This window comes from Neomonachus schauinslandi, chromosome 13 (genome assembly GCF_002201575.2).
Source record: "Neomonachus schauinslandi chromosome 13, ASM220157v2, whole genome shotgun sequence".
Taxonomy (NCBI): domain Eukaryota; kingdom Metazoa; phylum Chordata; class Mammalia; order Carnivora; family Phocidae; genus Neomonachus; species Neomonachus schauinslandi.
The window spans coordinates 28,072,198-28,096,231 of NC_058415.1; the positions used below are offsets into that span (position 1 = coordinate 28,072,198).

General features: G+C 42.2%; 2 protein-coding genes across 2 annotated transcripts in view; one reads left to right on the forward strand and one right to left on the reverse strand.

Annotated features, from left to right (window-relative positions):
* The window catches only part of LOC110589222 (nucleolar complex protein 3 homolog), a 28,822-nt gene extending 22,256 nt beyond the window's left edge, over positions 1 to 6,566 (forward strand). Inside the window, exons 10-13 of the mRNA XM_044920752.1 lie at positions 643 to 740; positions 2,581 to 2,665; positions 3,004 to 3,143; positions 6,361 to 6,566. Coding sequence (XP_044776687.1) covers positions 643 to 740; positions 2,581 to 2,665; positions 3,004 to 3,132 — 312 coding nt within the window. The 3' untranslated portion in view covers positions 3,133 to 3,143; positions 6,361 to 6,566. The remainder of the gene's footprint in view (positions 1 to 642; positions 741 to 2,580; positions 2,666 to 3,003; positions 3,144 to 6,360) is intronic.
* A 1,573-nt stretch (positions 6,567 to 8,139) lies between these two features.
* Positions 8,140 to 24,034, reverse strand: part of LOC123323184 (1-phosphatidylinositol 4,5-bisphosphate phosphodiesterase epsilon-1-like) — a 49,588-nt gene continuing 33,693 nt past the window's right edge. Inside the window, exons 7-12 of the mRNA XM_044920753.1 lie at positions 22,051 to 22,179; positions 18,284 to 18,493; positions 13,588 to 13,746; positions 11,912 to 12,127; positions 11,387 to 11,580; positions 8,140 to 8,976 (exon numbers count right to left, since the gene is read on the reverse strand). Coding sequence (XP_044776688.1) covers positions 11,392 to 11,580; positions 11,912 to 12,127; positions 13,588 to 13,746; positions 18,284 to 18,493; positions 22,051 to 22,179 — 903 coding nt within the window. The 3' untranslated portion in view covers positions 8,140 to 8,976; positions 11,387 to 11,391. The remainder of the gene's footprint in view (positions 8,977 to 11,386; positions 11,581 to 11,911; positions 12,128 to 13,587; positions 13,747 to 18,283; positions 18,494 to 22,050; positions 22,180 to 24,034) is intronic.

A 24,034-nucleotide genomic window follows, 5' to 3' on the forward strand; every position in this document is an offset into this window, starting at 1 on the left:
AGCAGTGTTTTTCAGTTTTTCCCCAAGTCGTTACTGTTGCTAGAATCCTCAATATAATTTTGTTCTGGGATGGCTTTTTGGAGAATTCCTGTTTTAATAGTCTACATTTCACTTTGCTCTTACCGTTCTTTAAGATGTTGAGGTACATTTTCTAAGGAGGCAGAAAATAACATTTTTGTGGGGTGAGGTTTAGAAAATTGAACTATTTCCTCAGGACTATTCAGAATGGAAGATTTGTATTGGGTCCTGCCCAAGGAGACTCTGGTAGCCCCTCAGTTTTAAGAGGGCGGCACTGCTGTGATTCTACGGTGTGGACACATAAGAGGGAGACTTGTAGCAAATATGTTTCAGGAAACCTGTTGTAAACTAACTTTTTTTCACTCTAAAAGAGAAATTCCTTCTTCATTTTTCTTTTCATGCTGTAAAAGCAAGACTAAGCTATGTCACTGGTAACCTGGTCATCAGATTCATGTTGTTATCATGTGAGCAGAGAATATTTTTTCTGTTGGTATGTGGTTATGTGAATTACATATACATATATGATTTTAAAAAATAGTGTTCATTACAGAAAATCTTTGCTGTAGCCAGTGTTTTATAAAGTACTGACCTGTGCAAAATGTGGCTGTCCTGCTTGTCCTTCAGAGACATTACCATCCCGTCGTGCAGAGATTTGCAGCTCACCTGATCGCCGGAGCCCCCTCTGAAGGCTCAGAAGCACTCAAACCGGAGTTGAGCCGGAGGTAATCAGACCACAAACTGCAGTTGGTCTCTGTTCGCTCTGAGAAGTCTGCTCTATTTATAAAGTAATAGGTTTTAAAACAGAAAGTGCCAGTTGATCTGGATTTGGTCTCACTTCATATTCCTGAATTGTTCTAAGGAGAAAACATGCCGACAGTGATTTTGTTAGTGTTTTGGTAATCGCTTAACGTTTTTTTTTTGGGTTATAAAAAGTTTCACACATCCAGGTAAGTAGAAAGAATAGTGAAAACACATACCCCCGACACTCAGCTTCAGCAGTTAATAAGATAATGCCATATTTGCTCTTTGGGAAGATCCACAAGTCCAAGCACAGTGAGATTGGTCCCTGCTGCTGAACGGTCAGTTGTGCTAGGGCCAGCAGGGGAGAAGTGAGAGAAGAAAGTGCTTTGGAACACTGCTACTCAGAGGGGCCGCACTTCCTCTCCGTGGGGCTCCCAGTCCTCTTGGTGCAGTGCGGCCTGGCTGGCTGGTACTCCCAGCCTCCACCGTACGCTCCAGGTGGGGAGTAGGATCCTGCCAAGAGAAGTTTCTTTTCTAGCTTTTTACTCAGAAAAATTTCAAAAGTACAGAAAAGTTGAAAAAATAATGGCCCTTTTCCCTACAAAATGAGGCAATTACACAGAAAAGGAAATGACATAAAAGATACCCTTGTAATATACTCACCACTCACAATTAATATTTTGCTGTAGAATTTTCATTTGCAGCCCACTGGCTTCTCTAATTTGGAGATCATAGACAAGTGACGGGTAGGCCAGCAGACTGGTATTCTGGCCTCTTCAGAGTTTAAACAAAAATTGAATTATTTGCTATATTTTAAATATTGGACAAATTCACCTAGAAGTTCCAGCTTCTCTTGAAGTACTGGGAGATTTGGCAAAATAGGTCTATATTTTTGCATGGCAGAAGTCAGCTGCTTCCTCCCTCTAAATGAGGCAGAAACTCCAGTTTTCCATGAACCCTTTTCCTTCTGGGTAGAAGAGAGATAACTTTTGGCCGTATTAAATGATAAAGTGGCCATTTACTTTTTTCTTCCTTCATACTTCCCACCTGTCCTCCAGCCTCGTTTTTTAAAAGGGAGAAAAAGGAGAAAACAATTACCTGTCAGTTTTCTTATTCATGATCTTTTTCTGGCATGTTTTCGTCAAAGATCTTGAATGTCTGCCTCATTTATGCCAGAAGTTTCTTTCTCTGGAGGAAGATGAAGAATGGGTTTATCCCAAAAGCTTGAGAAAGAAGACTCATGATGGTCTTGTCCTGGAGGGTGGAGCTTGGGATGAGACTCTAATTGCAACCCTTGTAGGCCCTTGCTGATCTCCTTCGGGGAGTGTGAACCAACCCCAAGTCACTAAGGATTCATTTACATGCCATGGGTATAGACATTTAGTCTGTCCTTGGCCTCTCCTTGCTTTTAATCCAGGCCAATAACTGAGGGGTTGAGCTATTTGAAATTCATGGAGGTAACTCCATGCTTCACTCGTCTGGCCCCCATGACTTAGTTGCATATTGTTCACATAACTGGCCGAGTTGGGATTTGATTACACTGAGCTGGAGTTCTTCTGCTCAGCCTTGTCTTTGTCCAGGCCTGTGTTTCTAAATGTACACCAGACCTCTCTGAGGTAGATTTAGTTGGATAGCATTGTCATTACATGGGAATTTAGGATTTATTTTACGAGTGTGTTGGTTTGTTGGTTTCAAGAGCAGGATTATGTTATATCTTACTATATGGGGTTTAGAGTAATGAGTCCTTCTCTTTGGGTACAGTCTAATTTTTTCAGGTTATACAGATCGGGTGATGTCCTTACATTCCTTCTCTGATTATAGATCTGCTGCAGAACTTTTTGAGACCTACAGCATGGCTGCAATGACATTCAATCCTCCTGTTAAATCTTCAAGTTCCAAAAGGAAGGTATGTGATGCTTTTTCATTTTTTTTTTTAAAAGATGAAATAAAAACTAAATGTCTCTATTAACTGATTCCAACTTCCTTAATTGTATTATAGGTAGATTTTTTTTCATGTTTAGGAGTTGACGGTAGGCTGGATCCGTAGGGTTGGGACTCTGGAGATGGTCACGAGACTGTTCTGTTCAGTGTAGGCTGTGTCCCAGACCTGACCCAGTGCTCGTCATACCAGGTTTCATGTGTTGGTTCGGGGTCTACTGTTGCCATTTTCAGTTTTGCTCACAGCTTGGCTTTTGCTTATGACAGAAGAACTTTTAATGTGAGTCACTTTTAATATTTTTTCAGAGTGAAGTTTTACAAGGGGATTCATTTTTGAATGAAGATTTAAATCAACTAATCAAAAGACATTGCAGTGAAGTAGCTACTCACTTGCCTCTGGATTTCACCAAATATTTGAAAACATCACTACGGTAGTAGAAGAAGGAGTCAGTGGACTTTCTCTTATATTTGTTTAGATGCACATAGAGACCTACTGTTAATTTAGGACATTCTCTTTTTATACAAGGGAAGCTTCCTAAGAAAATTAACAGCGGAGGAAGAATTACCCTTTGCATGGCACAGGGTTCTGCCCCAATTATGAAATTGTCATTAAGAAAGGAGAATTGAAAACCACCTACCCCCATATTTGGAAGTTTCTTAATGACATTGCCTTTTTAAAACTTAATATATATCTTGGGATGCCTGGGTGGCTCAGTTGGTTGAGTGTCCAACTCTGGATTTTGGCTCAGGTCATAATTTCAGGGTCATGAGATTGAGCCCCACGTGCTGGGTGTGGAGCCTGCCTAAGATTCTCTCTCCCGCTCTGCCCCAACCCCCTGTGCTCCCCCCCTAAAAAAAACCCCCAAAACAAAAAACTTAATATACATCTTAAGTTACAGTTTTAAAAAAATCTTTGGAGTGAACTTAATTGGATTACAGTTGCCCCCTTAAAATGAGGGCATAGAGTGCAGAAAAATCAAGACCATGAGATTGCTTTTTAAAATTCAGCTACTCTTCATTTATTTATTTATTTTTCTAAAAGATTTTATTTATTTGACAGAGACAGAGAGCCAGAACACAAGCAGGGGGAGTGGGAGAGAGAGAAGCAGGCTTCCTGCCGAGCAGGGAGCCCGATGTGGGGCTCCATCCCCAGGACCCCGGGATCATGACCTGAGCCGAAGGCAGACGCTTAACAGCTGAGCCACCCAGGTGCCCCTCAGCTACTCTTTATAACCAAAACTCTTTCAAATGAAATAAATATATATTTTTTGCAGTACTACAGATGGAAATGAGAAAAATTCTACATTTGAGTATGTTTTCAGGAAGATTTTTGAGAAAAGAAAAAATAGCTTGAAATTGGAGATCAGGTTCATTGGCTCTGGCTGAATGATACACTTCAAGAAGTAACTTAATTTGATCTTTTTAAAAAAGAATGAGAGTGTTCATTATGGCTACTTGCAAAAAGAGTTTGAATGTGATTCTAGTCTCTTCACAGTTCTTCGCATTTTCTGCCATGTTCTGGAGGGTGATGAGGGAAGAACTGCTCTTGGGTGGAAAAACCAATTTGAAGACTTGCCTCTGTTTTAAGGATAAATGGTGCCTGTTGAAGGGCTTCTCCTCTTTTCCTTCTCCTCCTTCTGCTCCTCTTCTTCTTCCTTCGTCGTCATCGTCTTTGTACAGATACAGTCCTATTCTTATGAATATAATTAAAAAGCAATATTTTACCTGAGCTATTGCCATATTCTAGTAATGGCCTATGAAATAAGTTTTTGTAACAACCAGGTTATAAATACTCTCTACTGTGAATAATCGAATAAAACAGCTGCCTTTTTTTTTTTTGCTTCCTATTCTTACGTGAGAATTTAAAAAAAGTGCACAGAGTCGCAACTAAATAGATGTCTTATGTCTTCAAAACTGTAGAAGCCAATTCTTTTGGTCTAGAGCTTAAAGCTCTTTTTTTCCCCTCATGACATAAGTGAGAATAGAAAGTTCCTTTATTACTCCTGCTTAATGGGGGAGATCAGCTCAACAGTGCATGTTAATCTTTTACCATATTCTTATATGTGATTTTAAAAAGTGTTTTTGTTTTTTTAGGCTTATTTAAGGAGAATGTATGATTTAACATATAAATATTTGCTTTTAATCCACATTTTAGATATAAACCAAGGTCCAGAAATGTTATGAATAGTGTTTTGGATGACGACAGGGTCTTTCCCCATCAGAGCACAAGTGACCATTACATGTCACAAATCATTTATTTTCCAAACATATACAAATACATTTCTATTTCACTTTGGCAGCAGAAACTGTAGTTTAGGTGAAAAATCAATTTAAAGTAGAAATTCATCAGCTATTTCACACTTGTATTATGCTTTTAACCTTCTAGTTACACATACAGAGAGTCACAGTGGGACCATAAAATTCTACATCTAGCATTTGAATGCTCTATGAATTTGAGAATGAAATCTATTTGTGCATAAACTTACATGGCCTGTATTGATGAGTTTCATTTTCAGAACTAAATATCCTAGTCATTAACAGTAACATACACACACTCTGAGGCTATAACAAGCTACAGCCTTAATATATTTTTTTTAACTAGACGAATATCGAGCACCTACTGTGTGCTTAGCATTGTGCTAGGCACTTAAAAGTGAAGTGGGGGTAATAATGGGTGTAAGACACAGTTTCAGTCTTCCATGGGCTTGCATACTACGATCATTCACACAACATTTAAACAAATGCAACATTACCCAATTCAGTGTCAGAGTGAATTAGTTCAAAGTTCAGAGACCTGGGAAAGGTCTCATAGACCTTCTTGAGCATAGTCTACTTGGGATCTAAGAGATGTACATGAATAATTTGGTAATTGTGGAGATTCAGTACTTCAGGAACATTTAGGTCATCCCATGTCAAATGACCATGTGATGCCATCAGCCGAAGATTCCTTAGGAAATTGACACTTAGAGATGGCCAAGAATGTATACATTGTTAACAGCACACTGTATCCTGGGAATACTGACCCAAGAATGGACTTAGTGTAAGAGGCAGTCTTCCTTTCCTAATAACTTTCTGGAGGGTCTAGGTATTCACCTCTTTTCACTTTGCTGCACACGTGAGAGAAGAAACTGCAGGTGGTCGGAGGCAGCCATCTAGAGGGCTGTAGGCTGTAGGCTGCCTCTCACTCTGCCAAGTTGGAGATCAGAGACCAGCCAGAAGAATCCTAGTTTTCTCTTGGTGTGGTGGCAGTTAATTCAGTTTTACCAGGCAGGATGCAAGCTCTGTTACTTGTCAGAATTGAGCAAGGCCTGTGGGTGTCCAGGCAGAGGACGACAGGTCTACAGAACTACTGGATAGGGAAAGAGAAGAGAGGAAGGGGAAGATGTAGTTTGAGAAAGGAGTACGTGTGTGGCAGGAGGGGGCCCTCTTCATTAGTGAGCCTCTAGTGTTTCCCGAGCCCCTAAGATGGGAGCCTTTGTATGAAAGCAAATTTAATTAAGAACAAGGCACCTGTAACTCACTTCTGTTGAGTTGTAACTCCTATTTACCCCCATCTGGAGAATTTATAAGTAACTATTACTTGCTAAGGATAGGATGACATGAAAAGAGGCATTTCCCTCAACAGGGCACTTTCTGTCTAAATAGTATTGTTACTTCCCACAGATTTGCCCTCAAACTTACCCTCAATTCCTTGATGACCTCACGCGACCTTCCATTATTTTGCAAAACAACCAATTCCAGATGAACAGGTGACCAGGAGGAAGTCAGTCTATTTCTTCGGCATCACAGACCAGTTGGATTCTTACCTATTCCTTTTTCACCAGCTATACATATTCTGTAAAGTTGTCATCACCCAACAGTAACAGAACTCATGCTCCTTTGTTTTTAGTGAAGTGTCTTGAAATATTTTTCCTCAAAATCTTGTCATAAACCTAGTTTGCATATTTAGATTCTTTGCCATATCAACTTTACAAATGATAAAAGTTTGCTACCCAGATTTTTAGTAGTCTGGAAAGTTTGAAGTGGTAATGGGTAGAGTCTGGGTGGCCGTTTTCGATTCATTCTAATAGGATAATTTCTTTCATTTGGTGTACTAACATAGCTATATAGTTCAGAGAAGCTACAAATAAAAATTTCATATATTTGGCAAACACCAGGTTGTGCCAGTTAGTTGTAATAGAGTGGGCGTTTTACATTTTGAGCAGTGTCTTTCAGAAGGTCCCAAAGACTCTGATACAACGGAGGATGTGCTTTCACCTCAAAATGGAATGAACAACTAAGTTGGGTTCAACATAGGCAATACATTTACTTGTAAAACCTAGTCTCACTTTAGTCTCGGGGAGTTTCAGATTCCGTCCTGCAGCTGAGTCAACGATGTTACAGACTGGGGTGGGTGGGGTGGGGCGGGGCTGGAGCTTAGAGTCAAGGCCAAGTGCTAAACCTAGAGATACCAGTCTTGCTTCTCATCCTCTTACTCTGCACTGTTTTCATTTTGACTCTAGCCAGTTTTAGGCCAGTACCTCAGTTTTCAGTACATGATAAGCCAAACAAGAGGAAAAGATGTCAAATTTATAGACGCATGATAAAGTGTTTCTGGAATATTTTTTTTTAAATGGGGCAGTATTGTGCATTTCTTATAGACTGATGATTTGAAAAGAAACCAGTAGCACTGGGCAAACCACATCCAACTGGAATAGCTTGAATTCTGTGGACAAGCAAATGGCGGCTGTTCTAGCATTAAGGCTTCGAGTCAGTGAACAATAACGTGAAAGCTGTCTGGTGTGTTTTTAACACTTCTGACTTCAGAATATGCAGAGAACTGGGGACTTGTTTTATTTTTATAATTGGTAAAAAGACTTCTCAAAGAAAAAGTTAGGATTTTTTGTGTGCTTTATAATTTGAAGAAAAAATTGTAACGTTGGTAGAAAGATAAAGTTTGGATTTACTTTAGAGGAACACACATTCCGTTTTAAAAGTCATAATTTGCTTCATACCAAGGATAAGAATTCTTTACACTTACTTGATAGTTTTACACAGTAAGTTTTAAAGATAATATACCTTAAATGGCAATTATGACCTGGATCAATAGCTCTTCAGTTAATGAGAATTGAAGCTTTTTTTTGCATGAAATTCTGGCCCATGTCAGGTATTCAGGTCATACATTTTTTTTTTTAGGAGATTTGTCTTCAAATAGTGAGACAGAATTCTAATCCATAAGCGGGATCACAAAAGCTATGTATAATAAATATATAAGTACAGTGTCAGTACAGACCTTGCAAAATAAATAAATTTGAACACCCACTCAGTCTACTTTTGCTTTAAATGGTTAAATTTCTTGTTAAGATGTCACAACTCAGAAGATATTAATTTATACATCATTCTAAATTCAGTTTGTGAAAACCAAAAGTGGAATAATCTGTGAACACATAAGCAATAAACTTAAAAAAAAAAACCCCAACATCATTCTCTACATAGAAAGAAATGCTAAAGAAGAGTCCACTATGGTGCATAATATAGAAACTACATTGAATTACTTTTTAATGAATCTTACAGGATATATTTACATTTGCAATGCCCCAAAGCTTCCGATCGTCAGCCATGAAGTATATGACTAAACTAGCTTGCTTGTTTTCAGACCTCTGTGGCTCTTGTTCCCAGTTTTCTAAGTCAGGTCAGCAAACTATGGCCCTGGGCCAAATCCAGCCTGCCCCCAGGTTTTGTATGGCTCTTGAGAATAGTTTTTACATTTTTGAGTGATTGGAAAAAAAAACCCAGAAGAGGATTATTAGTGATGTGAAAATTTTATGAAATTGCAATTTCAGCGTCTGCAAATTTTTATTGGAACACAGCCACGCTCACTCACTTCTGTATGGTCTGTGGCTGCTTTTGCACTGTTAACAGCCGAGATGAGTGGCTGCAGTGGAGACTGTAGGGCCCAGAAAGCCTACGATCCTTACTGTCTGGCCCTTTATGGACAGAGTTTGCTGACCCTTGCTTGTTCTATAAGTCTGTTATTGCAAGCTTAGCAATGTTCCGACTGCTGACATTTATAAAATAAAATGGCCATCTCCTGGGCTTCTTTGCTGCATTCGTCAGGAAACTGGGTGGTAGGTAGCCCGGTGCCATTTTGTTTGACAGCGTGGACCTCACGTCGTGTGTGAAGAAGGCTTCCGTTCAGAAATCATCAATTTCCAGTTTAAGTCTGATGAAGGTAAGGGAATTTTATTTGTTTCCACCATGTTCACTCTTGACTTTAACTTCTTACCAAAAGATCTTCACCTGTAAAGTGGTAATACATAGGCTTGTGAGTAGATTTAAAATGAAGGAGCAGCACCTGCAGTGTAGCAATGGTTTAATGTCGTTCAACCAAGAGAAACCCACAACTCTGGTGGCTGCTTTTGGAGGAGAGACTCGTGGCTAGAAACTTGCAGTGTCAGGACGCCTGGGTGGCTCAGTCGGTTAAGCGGCTGCCTTCGGCTCAGGTCATGATCCCAGGGTCCTGGGATCGAGTCCCGCATCGGGCTCCCTGCTCAGCAGGGAGCCTGCCACTCCCCCTGCTTGTGCTTTCTGTCTCTCTGACAATAAAAAAAATCTTTAAAAAATAAACTTGCAGTGTTGTAACACGATGTTCCTGGGAGGTGGAATGTGAGCCTATTTCTGCCCTGGAACACCACAGCCTTTAGAAAGATTTTTTAAATAACAATCAGATAAACTTCAACTTTTCTAAAAGGTGGAATTCCTTCAACTCTGCATCATTTCAGATAAGAGTAAGGTAAATAATTGTTTATGAGTTCTTAAATGATTAAGGGGTAACTCTTAAAACTTCAGGGGTGAAAGTTTTAGAATTAGAACATGAAAACTTATGTTTTCATAAGCAGTGAAAACACTAAACTTGCCTTCTCGTGAGCACTGGAAGTCTCTTTTCTCACAAGCGCCCCTTTTTGAGGACACCGTTTGTAAAGGAATTTATTACACGAGATTCATGTACCCATAGATGTACCCATGTCTGTTTTTAAAGAAAAACTTCCCCAGGTTTAAGCAAAGCTGAGGTCAACTGAACGATTCTGAATGCTTGCTACAGAAAAATACAGTCCAAAACCTACTTCTAAATCACCCCCTCTCCGAATACTGCTCCTGTAGCAAGCTCCTTTGTAAGTCAGCTTTCTGGTGGCGGCGTACTCCTATGGACTTCCGTGATCCTGCGGCACGAGGAGGGCTCCGTTTGTGCGGAGGGTGACACCACTGTCACTTTGGAGGTCAGGATAGAGGGGTATGTAAACCTGACATCTCGGATTCATTTGATACTAAGTTCTTGATCGAGAAAATACTTTAAAGTTTCATTTCTGTCCTTAACGGCGTATGCTCACAGACCCACTACCAAGATGAGTCGTTCTCTCAAAGCTGGAGAGGCTCAACACTGGTGCTTAGTTCTAAAGCTCACTTGGCTTTTGGAGAAGGCACCGACTCTCAGTGACCTGGGGCAAATAAGAAAGTGAGTCTGGAACTTTTAAAAATTAGGATTCTAGATGTATCTCAACAGAAAACGGGTGTTGAGCCTTCTCTGAGTGTGGCACAGCACGGCTTCGCCGTTCTGTGCGAATTCACTATTACCCGATGTGTGATGTGGATTGCTGCCCTGGCTCCACGAGTTCCTTCCGATGAGCCTTTACGTACAGAACCTAAGTAACCTTGCACCTCTCAGGATAGTTGGATACGCCGATATTCTGGAGGGGATTTCCTGTATTTGGTCCCATCTGTTGTTTTGAAAGAGCTTTGTATGTGTGGTACAGGGCACCAGTTATTTTAGGAGTTTCTCAAATGTAGAAACATGGGCTCAGTGTATTGGGCCTTCTTTTGTGCTCTTATAAATCAGATTAGGTCCTGCCAAAAGGTATCAATGAATTCTTTAATGTGAGCTTCTACAGTTTTATATAAGAAATTCCTTGTTGTGATAAAGGCAGACGATGAAGCCCTGCAGTGTGAGCAGCAATGCCCTTGCTAGGCTAGCAGTCTCAGTTTTAGAACTACAATGGTGCAGGTAAAGAGTGGGTTTTAATAATCCCTTGGGTTCATTAGGAAGTAAAAAAAATATATATGTGCTTGTTTTCCTCATTTTTTTTTTTTTTTTAATTTGGGTTCCGTATAATCTTTTAAGATGGAACGAAGTTTACTCTGTGGATACCGAGCAGTGGGTAGGCAACCAAAGGCTGAGTTTACTGCAGTTTCCAGGTAGAGGCTGTTACACAGTTTTGAATGCCAGATTTTTATTTTTTAATTGAGGCAGACCAAGGTGAGGTTGTTGAGGCTAAATCAAACCTCAAAATAGCATGAAACTAAAAATCCAAAGGAATGAAAGCTGAATGACCCATAGCAGTCCTTCGAGAATATTTGTGTTAGTGACGGTTAAGGCAGTTCTAGGTCTGATAAAATAGAGCTGATGTAGTAGTTTGGGCAAGTTGGTTGTCTTCTTGGGGGCCTTCGTTTGGCTAGCTACAAAACCAGTCGGTCTAAAATTATAAATACTGAAGGTACATGGCTCTTCAGAGCCCTTTTCCTGTTTTTAGGTACGATTCCTATCTGCCTTCGGGACATCGTCCTCTGGGCCTGCTGTGCCTTACACAGTAGGGTAAGTGGGCCCCCATTTCAGAATGGCTCAATGACTCGGTCTATCTGGGTAAAACGTGCCAACCTTGGTTATTGTCGGTACTCTGTGGTGTCACTGGAGGGCAAGCTGCCCACCAGTTTCTCCTCCTTGCTTTGGACACTTTCTGAGGCCAAGACCTGAGAAGGTGATATGAGTCCTCGGGGCTGTTTAGTTGACTTGGTGAACTTCTTGAATTCACTTGCAAAAGAAATGCCTTTTCTCTTGTCTTCTCGGGATGCCTGTGGGAAAAAAAGAACCTTCCATGGGTATAAGGTGAAAGCCGGGATCCCCAGTCATCTGACACGCTATCATGGAGCCCTTTCCTCTTCTTCTCTAATAGGTAGAGCTTTGGGAAGAAGTGCTGAGGGAGTCCCCTCTCAGGGCTGCTTACCCACAGTGGGGAGTACATTTCTTTTCATGTAGTGAAAGTGAAGCCAAACCGTTTTCTCCCAACTATATCCCTTGACTCAGAAACTTTCTCCTAGATTTCATAAGTTCCCAGATTTGATTACCACGTGGTTATGAGTATCAAGTGCTTTGTGGAGAGAGCAAAAGAACTTTGAACTTTACCTGCACCTGCTCCTTTAGCTTAAGGATGAATTTTCCTGCACCTTTCCACTTGCTTTGGGCTTGAAACACACACTCCTGATCCAAAAGAACCCGCTGGGAGGACTTCGGGGTGGAAGACTTCTTGGTAGCGTCTTTCACCACCTCTTCCAAAAGCACATAGTCACTCGGGTTGGGGTTGCTCAGGATGCTATAGGAATATTTGGCTTTGCATAAGGTCTGAAAGAGAAGTTACGGTCCACTGAATACACGGTATCTCCAACGCTTGCATTCATTCCGAATGAAACTTGAAGGTGGGAAAATGTCACAGACTTTTAGAGAAGGAGTGGATCTTTCTCAGATTGCATCGTTCCATTCCTCAGTTTATGTTTGCGTAGTTGTCGCTTGTAATTGGGCTTCACAGCAGACCGTGATTTAGGTATTATTACCCCATTTTGAGACAAGGAAACTTAAATGTATAGAGATTAAGCAGACTCCAGAGAATGCACAGCTAATGAGTAACAGAATAAGGATGTCGACTGGGTTTTCTACATGCACCAAAGCTCATAGACATGAAGGTCACACAGACCGGGAGGGGCAGAATCCTGACCCTCGGGGGCCTCTCTATCACAGAGTCTTGGGTGTGGAAGGCATTTTAGTAATTCGCCCGGTCTCACTTCTCATTTAGTACAAGATCATCTTTCATTTATACATTTATTTGCTCATCAAATGTTTAGTGAGGGCCTTCTGTGTCACAGATACTGTATTATACTTTGGGGAGATAAAGGTGAAAAAACCCAAACAAACATATGTCTGGGTTCTCTTGGACTTTCAAACCCTACTAAGGAGGCAAATTTTAACCACGTCATCGTGTAATCATAGCAGATAGCACTTAAATAGTGTTTACCAGGTGCTAGGCATTGTACACCTTATGTATATTTACTGAGTTGATCTTAACAACAACTGTGTGTGGAAAGGACTATTATACAATCTCCACGCTGTGGATGGAGTAGCTTACCACAGAGTATATAATACAGTGTGCTGGAGCCAACTGGAACGGGCCAGTGAAATCAGACGTGGTGGGAGTATCCACACAACAGAAATTGGCAAATACTAAAAATCAATTTGGCTCTTTTTTTCCCTTAAGACAGCCAGTCTACCAGCACACCACTGTAACCGAGGCACTAAGAAGGAGAGCTGGGATTTGAACCTGGAGCAATTTGATTTAGTGTCTGTGCTGTTAACCATTATGGCTATACCACTTCTCAACTGGGTATTTAATAAACAAACCATGACGAGGCTTGAAGGAAGGAGATACAGTTCTTTGAAACCATGTACACAAAGAAGCATGACTTAGAGGAGGGAGAGGGCCAGAGAAGGCCTCCAGCATGTCCTCTGTAAGATCTTTGAGAAACAGTCACCAGGGACTGGCTTAGGCATTTCTGGGCCAATGAAATTACTACTCTGTGGAGCCCCCTCCTAAATCTGTTACCAACACTTCCACAGAGAGCCAGACTCATGACAGATACTAGGCAAGTGTCTGTTGAAGGAATGAACTAGCATGTCCCAACCTAGAGGCACACTCTCCCTTTTCAGATCCCCATTGTTCTAGAACTTCTCATAAAATGAGCTGACATCTGATTTGTGCCAGTGATTTACACCAAGGAGCAGACCGAGGAGAGCAAGGGCGAGGCTTTCACCTGCTGAATGACATCCTGCGCGGTGCTGACACGGGGTGCTTTGATGACTGTTCGAGGTTGCTCTGGAGAAACGTCATGCACTTGGACAAAGAAACTCTCCTCCTCGGAGTTCAAGATTATCTCCTTGTCATCTTGAACAATGCTTCTCTCTTCTTGGTTCTATGTTAAAAAAGAAGAAAAGTATGAGTAAATGGTAAGATGATGTAGAGCAAGAAAGAAAAACCCAGTGAAAACATGAGCTGTATCTGGGCAATGTTGGAAACTATTTCTCATCTATTTCATACACTAGGTAATAGTTCATAAACGATTCTACAAGGATATCCATGTCTTCTGAGAGGAAGAAAGTAATGTAGGTATTTCTGCTGCTGCTGACAGACTGATAAGTTCTGGCTTACAATGAGCCAGTAGATCTGCTCCTACTACCTGTGGATTTTGAGTCCAAGTCACTAGATGTATGTTGTACAAGGACAACATACCATATTGCCAATGACCAAAAGCCAAATAAGAACACAGTAAATTACATTTAAGAGAGAGCCCATCCATTCCCTACACAGGCCTTGGGCAATTAAGAAATACTAGACCTCTGAACATGAAGCATGCAAACTGACCCTCAGCCAGGCTGGACGGATAGAACCAGCAGTGAAAAGGCTGAAACGATGGCTGGAGGTAGGACACACTGAAATGAATATCGACAAAATTCTCAATAATCACGAGAATTGGTCATCAGGTTAATTGGCTTTTGGTGAACTGGCTTTCAGTAAATTTTACATATGTAACTATATATTAAATACATATTTAGATATATCTATAGATACATGAATCTTATTGAAATTTTCCAAACAGTATAGAAATATATCAAAAAGCCAAACTTTCCCCATTATCACCTCCCCCCCCATCTCATTCTCCACAAAAAAACCATTGTTGTTAGATTATGTATGCTTCTAAACATCTGCTATGGATCTATGTATTTTTGTGTATGTGAACACATATATACAATGAAACCCTGGAATTATGTGAATTTAGATATAATATCATGGAATGGCTCCTGTTTTTTGTTAGCCCCATTCTCAAATGAAAGGTAGCTTACAGTTCTCTTCTGCAAGGGGGAGGTCTGAAGGGGGAGGGGCAACCCCATCTCAGGAAGTGAGCATTTAGCAGAAAGGTCCTTCGATCTCCAACAGTCTCCTAGCCTAATCTCCTCAGATCAAGGCACTGAAATGGTGCTAACTAACCAGAAAAATCCAGGAATCACTGCCACACTCCTGGAGGTTCCAACCAGCCATAGGACCCAGAATTGTCCCCATTGATATTAAAGTCAGAATGGATACCTGCCACCAGGTGGCGCCAAACTGCAGCCAGGACCAGAAAGGACTGGTTCCTGGAGCTTATTGCCAACCAGCCCCACAGGCTCACCCCAATCATTTCATTAATCTTGTAATCATGGGCCCTCCAATTTTCAGGACTGATGTTTTTGGACCCCATTTGTTACATTATGGGTGTTAGGCAGGGGGGAGTTACTGTCTATTTTTATTATATAAACGCCATACAATGTTCTGCAACTTGTTTTTTTGTCCCCACTTAAAAGATTGTGGTGTTCATTTCATGTCACTTCTTAGAGATTTTAGCTGTGTAATATGTCACTGTGTTGATCATAATATATTTAACCAGTTGGAGAGTAGGGTTGGGTGGTAATTCATCTGACATAATTTATAATCTGTGTCTTGAAAACCGGGAAGCAAGCAAGCATGAAAAAAACCAAAAAAGGTTCTAATGGACACATGAAATACCTCAATAACTATGCAATAAACATGACTTTTAAGAGAGCTTCTTGGAGCCTCACTCAGAGCTTATTTATTTCCAAGGAGCTTTCTGCCCACATTAGAAGGCACAGGTTATGACCAGAACAACGGCCCTCGCTTGTAGCTCTTTATAGCTTACTAAGCATTTTTCTACATATTGTCTATATGTTTGGCACGAGTCTCATGTTAATCTTTTTCAATCAGGTAGAGTAGTTTCTCTTACAGATTTACAAATTAGGGCACAGAGGTTTACAGAAGTTAAATGAGCTGTCCAAGGTCATCTAATTTGTGGCAGAGCCAGGTCTGTCTGATTTCAAATCCAGCAGGTGTCCCGGGAGGGCATACTGACCACAGGAAGATGTGATCCTGACAGCCTGAGAGCCTAGAAGACAAGAAAACTATAAAAGGCAGGCAGGCAGGCAGGCAGGCAGGCAGAGGAGATCAGAGGTCACGGATGGCAGTTTGGGGACTTTGAATATACGGGCAAACTGCTTATTCATCTCACTAGTTCCACAGAATGAAATACATGGAAATACCTAGAGCCCAAATCTATCAACTATGCTAGTATCTGCTTGCATTCAATAATTGCTGAATTCATTTATTCAGTCAGTAAATAGGTACTGTGTATGACTGTGTACCAGGTCAACCTAAACACTTTAAATGTGATTCGTTATCTTAGTAGACACATGTCAGTCATTTCAAAAATTTCCTCCCCATGCCTGGGTGGCTCAGTCGGTTAAGCATCTGCCTTCAGCTCAGGTCATGATCCGGGAGTCCAGGCACCGATCCCTGCATCGGGCTCCCTGCACAGCGGAGAGTCTGCTCCTCCCCCTGCTCATGCTGTCTTGCTCACTCACTCTCTTTCAAATAAATAAATAAATAATCTTAAAAAAAAAAAATCTCCTCCCCACAAAGGCATTATACAGGAGAGCTTGCTGTATTCTCCCCATCAAAAAATGCTTATTAGCCTTCCCTTCTAATTTATCACCCTTATTCTTCAAAATGCTTCTCTTCCACCAGCCCTTATGCAATATTTATTCCTGAGGTCTCTACAGCCTGTTTTCATATACATTTTAAAGATTTTATTTATTTATCTATTTATTTTAGAGAGAGCGAGCCAGCGGGGGAAGGGCAAAGGGAGAGGGACAAGCCGACTCGATGCTCAGCGTGGAGCCCCACTTGGGGCTCCACCCCAGGACCCTGAGATCATGACATGAGTCGAAATCAAGAGTCGGACGCTTAGCCTACTGAGCCACCCAGGCGCCCCTCATAAACATTTTAAATCGCATATGGGCATTCCTAGCCTCCCCAGCCCTTGTATGCATATGGCGCCGTGGCACTCTGCAGCCTGCCCGTGTTCTCTCCTGCTTGCTGCCGACTGCTGTCCCCACAGTGCTGGGCACCAACACTGACCGGAAAGCCACAGACGTGAGTGCTTTCTGTGTCTCACCCTGTCATGATTTAACCTCTGTGAACCTCCATTTCCTTATGTGTGAAATGGTTTCCATTCTGTCACGAGGTCATTCAAAAGCGGTGAGTGAGAACTTTAAACACAGTAAATGCAACTGTATGGTTTGAAAATTCACTTGCTGACATCATCACTTACAGGATACTTTTTTTTTTTTTTACATGTAGCTGGAGAATGAAGCAAGACAATGAGAAATAATAAGAAAAAATGTAGAGAGAAACTGAAGATGTCTTCCAAAGTCCAGCTAAGCCCTCTGATATTTTCTCATAAAGCTATAATTATTAGAACTGCTTGTTAACTGTGTCTGCAATGTGTAAGTCCGACAGGGCGAGGAGCCTAGGGAGACAATTACATTTCCTTGCCTAAATGAAGTGTCCTTTTATGGTCTAAGGCAAGGTCAGAAGGAAAGACAGCAGCTCTGGTTTCCCAGAGCAGATGCTGGGGTTCTGTGGAGGATGTAGGCCACGTTCACAGCTCGGTGCACAGTGAAGAAGTAGCACATGATGCTGAAAACTGGCTCTTTATCATCTCCACTGTGTCCCAACGTCATGGACCTTCGATGGGCGTTTTACCAACCAAGCTCTATTACGTGCCCCAAAGGAGCAAGATTTTGTGCCCAGAACAGGGCTTGGCTCATAGTAGGTGCTCAGTTACTATTTGTTTAATCTAATTGTTGAATTGACTCCTTCATTATTGACATATCACGACGCATGACTGTCTATGGTGGAGCAATGACTTTATATGTCATTTAAAAAAATGGCAGGAAGTTGGTGGGCTCTTACCAGTTTATTCTGGGGGAAAAAAAATCAATGCTCCATTCACAAACTCCAATAGGAGCTAACCAACATAGAGTTGACACACAGTCGCTGAATTGTTTCCTTCGTGGGAATGGCTATGGGAATGTTAGTGAACGTAATGTTAATTTTTACTAATTCTGACTGAGGCTGAGAGATTATTCTTGCTGTGTGTGAAGTTACAGAGTATTTTCAAAGGACTACTGTTGTTTTACCTAGAAGCACAGGATCTTTTATTAGCTAAAACTTTAATAGGCATGAACAGGAAGGCAAGCAGTCTCCAAAGGTAAAATACCAATGGGACTAGCATGACAGTACCGTGATGCTTATGACAGTGTTCACGCAGAAATCAAATCCTGGACCCACAGCTGATGGCGTGCATAAGGAATCCTTTGAGTTCTTGCTCCCCCCGCTCTTTTTGTTTTTTTTGCAAAGGATGGTTTTTAGACTGGGTTTTTGTAACTTAGAGATAACATTCCGAATATGTGCAGAAAAATAAAATCATTTCTCTACATTTACTTAAGAAGAACAACAGAAATCAAGTTGCAATTATAAGAAATTCTGAATGGAGGGAGGTAGCCAGTGGTGAAGTGGTTCATCACATACTGTGTTGTTATGGTGTCGGACACACTTACTTCCTGCTGGGTTTTTAAGACAATCCTGCCAACATATCCTTCCTCTGGAAACCAGCTGCTTAAAATCTGCATGATCTCTTCTTCTGGACCAATGGCTCTCTGGAATGGTTGTTTCCTGCATTCATTTTTTTCTTTAGATATAAAATATTTTTCTTCCATCAAAAAATAGTCTGTGACAATAGGTTTGGTGTCTTGTTCAGTAGTCAGAATCTAAAGAAAAAGCAAAGGCAAAACTTTAATTCAAAATAAGCCTGTTTTTCTGATGCCTGGGTGGCTCAGTCGGTTAAGCATCTCCCTTTGGCTCAGGTCATGATCCCAGGGTCCTGGGATCAAGTACTGCATCAGGCTCCCTGCTCCGAGGGAAGCCTACTTCTCCCTCTGCCTCTCTCTCTCTCTCTGTCTCTCATGTCTCTCATGAATAAATAAAATCTTAAAAAAATCCCCCCAAAACCAAAATAAACTATTTTTTTTTAAAGATTTTATTTATTTGATAGAGACAGAGCGAGAGAGGGAACACAAGCAGAGGGAGTGGGAGAGGGAGAAGCAGGCTCCCCGCTGAGCAAGGAACCCGATGCGGGGCTTGATCCCAGGACCCCAGGATCATGACCTGAGCCGAAGGCAGATGCTTAATAACTGAGCCACCCAGGCGCCCCTAAAATAAACTTTTTTTTACAGAGAACAAATTGATGGTTACCAGAGGGGAAGTGGGTGGGGGATTAATGGTATACTTATCATGGTGAGCACTGAGTAATGTGTAGAATTGCTGAATCATTACATTATTGTACACCTGAAATCAATATAACACTATGTTAACTATACTTGAATAAATACACACACACACAGACGAAATAAGCCTATTTTTATGGTGTTTACATAGATTCGATGTGTCATTTATAAGTGAGACCTACTCTGCAGCGTTGCATAATTCTTCCTGGAAGACCTAAGAACTCTCTTATGTCCAAGAAGGATTGTTTATGTTCATTCTGGGCAAAGACACAATTTATTCATAATCCCCAGACAGCATAACTATTTTTCCCACAGCTGGAATGAGAGCTTCTACTGAATTACCAACTTGAGGCTTCTCAATCTATGCATTTAGCTCTCTGTGACCTTGTCACTCAGGACCAGTGGCAAAGACCCTAGCACAGCTTTTACCATCATCCCTTTTTCTCAGGTTGGAAATATTTGTCTTCTAATCTCATCTGATCTAAGTTCCTGGGAATTCTCCTTTCAATTAACTCTTGACACTGTGCCTACAAGCTTGTTTGCTTTGTTGGCGACAGACCCTGTGCGGTCAAACAGAGCGGCTGAGACGAGGCTCTGGAGCCAGACAGACCTGGGTCTGAGGTCTGCCTTTAATACTTATTGGCTGTGAGGGGTTGGGCAAGATATTTAACCCCTTGGAGGCTCAGTTTCCCCGTCCATAAAATGGGAATAGTAAGAGTAACAGCCTTGTTTTATGACGGAGGCACCGGTTATGAAGCATGACCTGGCATGTTACGAGAACTCAGTAAACACTAGCCTTCGCTACGGCTCCTCTGGCTGACGCATTGCTTCACACTCATACAGGTTACTGTCAAAAGGCTCAACTCCAAGTGGGGACAGACAAAGCTGCCACCATCTGGCTTGGATTAGGCAAACACCCTTCTCCTTGCCCCCGCAATGATGCAACTACCAGAGTCAACACTTGGCACTCTTTTGTCTCGCTTGGAGGAAAAGCAGAGTGAGCCAAGGATGGTGGAGGCAGAAGATTCTCAGGAAGACGCTGTTCCCTTCACCCCAGTCCTTGGTCTATAATCAATGCTGGGCTTTGGCTCCTGTGGGGGCAAGACAGCTACTGCAACAGGTAATTCAGGATGTGAAGCTTCTAGGAGTGGGTCAGTGGGTATTGTCACCCCCCTGAGAGAGCTGGCATCACTTCCTCCTCAGTCCAGCTTTATATCCATGGCATTATTCAAATGGGGTGACAATAAAGTAATGGGCTGCTTTCTGTGGGTGGTCTATGGAAATACTGCCATACTTAACATCTTCATTATAGAGTCTCCAAATCCCCAACAATAGTTTGTGATAGTGGACACTGAAGTTCACGGCCTGATTGCTTTAAAAAACAAAAACAAACCCAAAAAACAAATACCACCCCCCACCCCAAGTCTTGGTAGTAGCTTCTGTTTGATAGTCTATGAAATCCGGCTGTTTCCTCTGATTTTAAGTCAATTATAAAATGTTGGGCAAGGGCGCCTGGGTGGCTCAGTTGGTTGAGTGACTGCCTTCGGCTCAGGTCATGATCCTGGAGTCCCAGGATCGAGTCCCGCATCGGGCTCCCTGCTCAGCAGGGAGTCCGCTTCTCCCTCTGACCCTCCCCCCTCTTGTGCTCTCTTTCATTCTCTCTCTCAAATAAATAAATAAAATCTTTTAAAAAAATAAATAAATAAATAAAATGTTGGGCGGAATGTTGCCTGTCCATAGAGACTTCCTCTCAAAAACCAGAACTATTTATTACTCTTACTCTGTATGGTTGTTTCATTGGTTTTTAATCTCTAACCTCACCCCATACATTCTATGATCCCTTCAGAGAGAGCCTAAGGGTCACTCCTCTTGGTCACTGCTCCCTTGGCCTATCCCCAAGGAAGAGGAGGGATTCTGAATTGGGTTAGGGATAAAATAGTCTGTGAGTATGTTAGGTCACTGTGCCAAGCAGGGGTGGAGCTTCCAGTGTGAAGAGAAAAGACATTACACATGGGTTTGCCCGTCCTTTTGAGGAGCTGCCTCCCTCCAGATGCTGTTTTGTTCCCGGCTTCCTCACTCTGACATGTCCTCCCATGGGGTGGTGGCCTACAGAATGCAACAGAGATCTCTGGTGGATCCCGAGCAGAAGCAGGACCACATGAGGGGACTCAGGCCAGGGCTGCTGCAGGGTTTGGGGCAACAGGACTTCGTCCTTGTGTCAGGCCCTGCTGGCCTCTTGTACTACAAGAGGGGTGGTACCTCAAGGGTTGAGATCAAGTGCCAGGGGAAGACCGACAAGGGGGCTGCTCAACATGCTCAACATGCAAATAAAGTCCTAAGGCTGGAGGGGCTGAAGATGTCTTCTTGGCCATGTGCTCCATCCTGATGCTCTAAAACTTTTTTTTTTTTTAAGATTTTATTTTATTTATTTGAGAGAGAGAGAGAGAGAGAGAGCACAAGAGGGGGTAGGGTCAGAGGGAGAAGCAGACTCCCCGCTGAGCAGGGAGCCCGATGCAGGACTCGATCCCTGGACTCCAGGATCATGACCTGAGCTGAAGGCAGTTACTTGACCAACTGAGCCACCCAGGCGCCCTGATGCTCTAAAACTTTGATCCAATTCCTAGGATGGCAAACAAACTTCATTCAGCTTGTGTGCGAATTCTGATTGATTAGTAAGCTCTGCATTAAAAAGGGAGATGGGGCCTGGGTCTAGGCTTAGAGGGAAAGAGTACACATGCTTGGAGAGCTACTCATTCTGGTTTTTATCCTTCCTGAGCCCCAAGTTTTTATGTGTTTGAAGAATTGTTAAAAATTCTTTTCTACAGGTTAGCTTGTCTAGTGGTACCAAGTTCTCCCAGATCATTCTTAGGGTGGATCTCAGTGTTGAATTACACGAATAACCAAAAGGCAGATCATCATTGTGGACTTTGTGTCTTATGTATGCTTTTGTGTTTACACATGCATTTACACACACACACACATACACACACACTCATATATATAGATGTTGGATTCTCCCAACCATGGGATGGTGGACTTACTTGTTGGAGAAGCTGCTTTGCCTTGGTGCCTCCATTTATGGAGAAAACAGTAAAGGGCTCTGGACCCGGGACCCCATGCACTGTGACTCTGTGAGTCTGCAAACATTTTCTTTCTTCTGTATTAAACATCTGTCAAGGAAGATCACATGGTGTCTCATTCATTCTCATTCTCAAGTTATTTCTAGGCTATATTCAATAGAGAAGTACTAGTTCTTAGAAGTCTGTAGGGGGACACATAAATGCAAAAGAAGACCATTCTTCTATAACCTGATGCATCTGTTTGTGGTTGAAGAGGCCAGGGGCATCTTCCTTAATAGTCTAGTGAGGATATTAGCAGCATACCACCAAAATAATAATTTATTTTAAATAATAGTGACTCTTTCCATCCTAACTAGGAGACTGATATTATCTGAAATGTATATTACTGACGATGAACTGACCTCCAACAGTGTCTACTGAGTTCCATCTCTCTTTAGGCTCCTGGGTTAGAATTTTGGTTGGTAAGATGATAAATAGAATATTATGGCCTTGGAGAGCTCACTGCCCAGGCACACAAATAATTATAATATGAAAAGCATTTCTGTTTTAGGAAAAGCTGGGGGTGTGTGTGACTCATAACTTTTTGAGCATTTTGTATATTAAGATATATTCATTCAAAATACAAAATTCACTGATGGAGAGCTGAATCAGACATTATGCCTGGCCTTCGAATTATTATTTTATTTTATTGTTATTTCTGTCCCCAGAATGAGGACAAAGCCTCCATAAAAACCTCTAAAAGACGGGGTTCTGAGAGCTTCTGGGTTGGTGAACACATCGGGATGCCAGGAGGCTCTGCACCCCCTCTCCCTAGACCTCGTCCCATGTATCTCTTCCATTTGGCTGCTCCTGAGTTGTATCCTTCATAAAAACTGGTAATAGTAAAGCATGTTTCTGAGTTCTGTGAATGATTCTAGAAAATTCCTGAACCTGAGGAGGAGGTTGTGGAAAACTCTCAAATTTATAGGTGGTCAGTCAGCAGTACCAGTGACAGCCACTTGCCACTGGCACCTGAAGTGGGGACAGTCCTATGGGACTGAGCCCTTAACTTTGGGATCTGACGCTAAGTCCAGGTAGATGGTGTCAGAACTAGATTGAAAAGCAGGACACCCAGCTGGTGTCAGAGCTGAAGTAGCATCGGAAAAGACACCACGTATTTGGTGTCAGAAGTGCTGTGAGGAACAATGGTTCATTCATGGCGTGTGTGGCATCTCCATTGCTAATAGGTATCGAGGGCAACCGACCCTGAATCCCACCCTAAGCCTGCCTCACCTTGTGAAAGCATCTGATTCTTGCCCTTAGGTACCAGGCAGCCCTGCCCCTGCTACCCAGTCCTCTGCACACGTACGGGCAATGCCTCCCTCCACCTTGGCCAAGGTGCTGTTCTCGACCCTGGCCACACACTAAAGGGAAAGGGAGGAGAACCTAGGGAAATGAGGTCAGGACAGAGAGAGAAGACACTGACGAGGTGAGGGGAAGAGAAGCAGAGAAGAAAGCTGGGGGATTTACAGGCGGCCATGGCAGTGCCCAACCAGCGCCATTTGTGAGCATACACGGCGCCTTTCCACGGGCTGTTGGCACTATGTTGAAGGATAAGATTGATGCAACCACCGTTGTATCAGACGATTAAGCATGTAAAGAGGTAATCAACGGGCACCCTTTAAAATTCAGCTTTAAAGGGCAAGATAATGGAATCAACCAGTTAATTAAAGCAGTGCTACTTAAGTAAACAACTCTGCATTACTGGGGTGAGTGCTGGTCCCGTGGTTCTCGAACTTCAGTGGGCATGGAACTTACATGGGGAGCTTGTTAAAACAGAGACTCTGCAATGGTGGCCCTTTCTGTGGCGTTCCTGTCTCATTTCCAAGAGGGCCGATTCTGCATCTCCCCATGCTTGCCTTGCTTAGTCCTTTCCCCACGTCGTTATTTTGGGTTCACCCCCCCC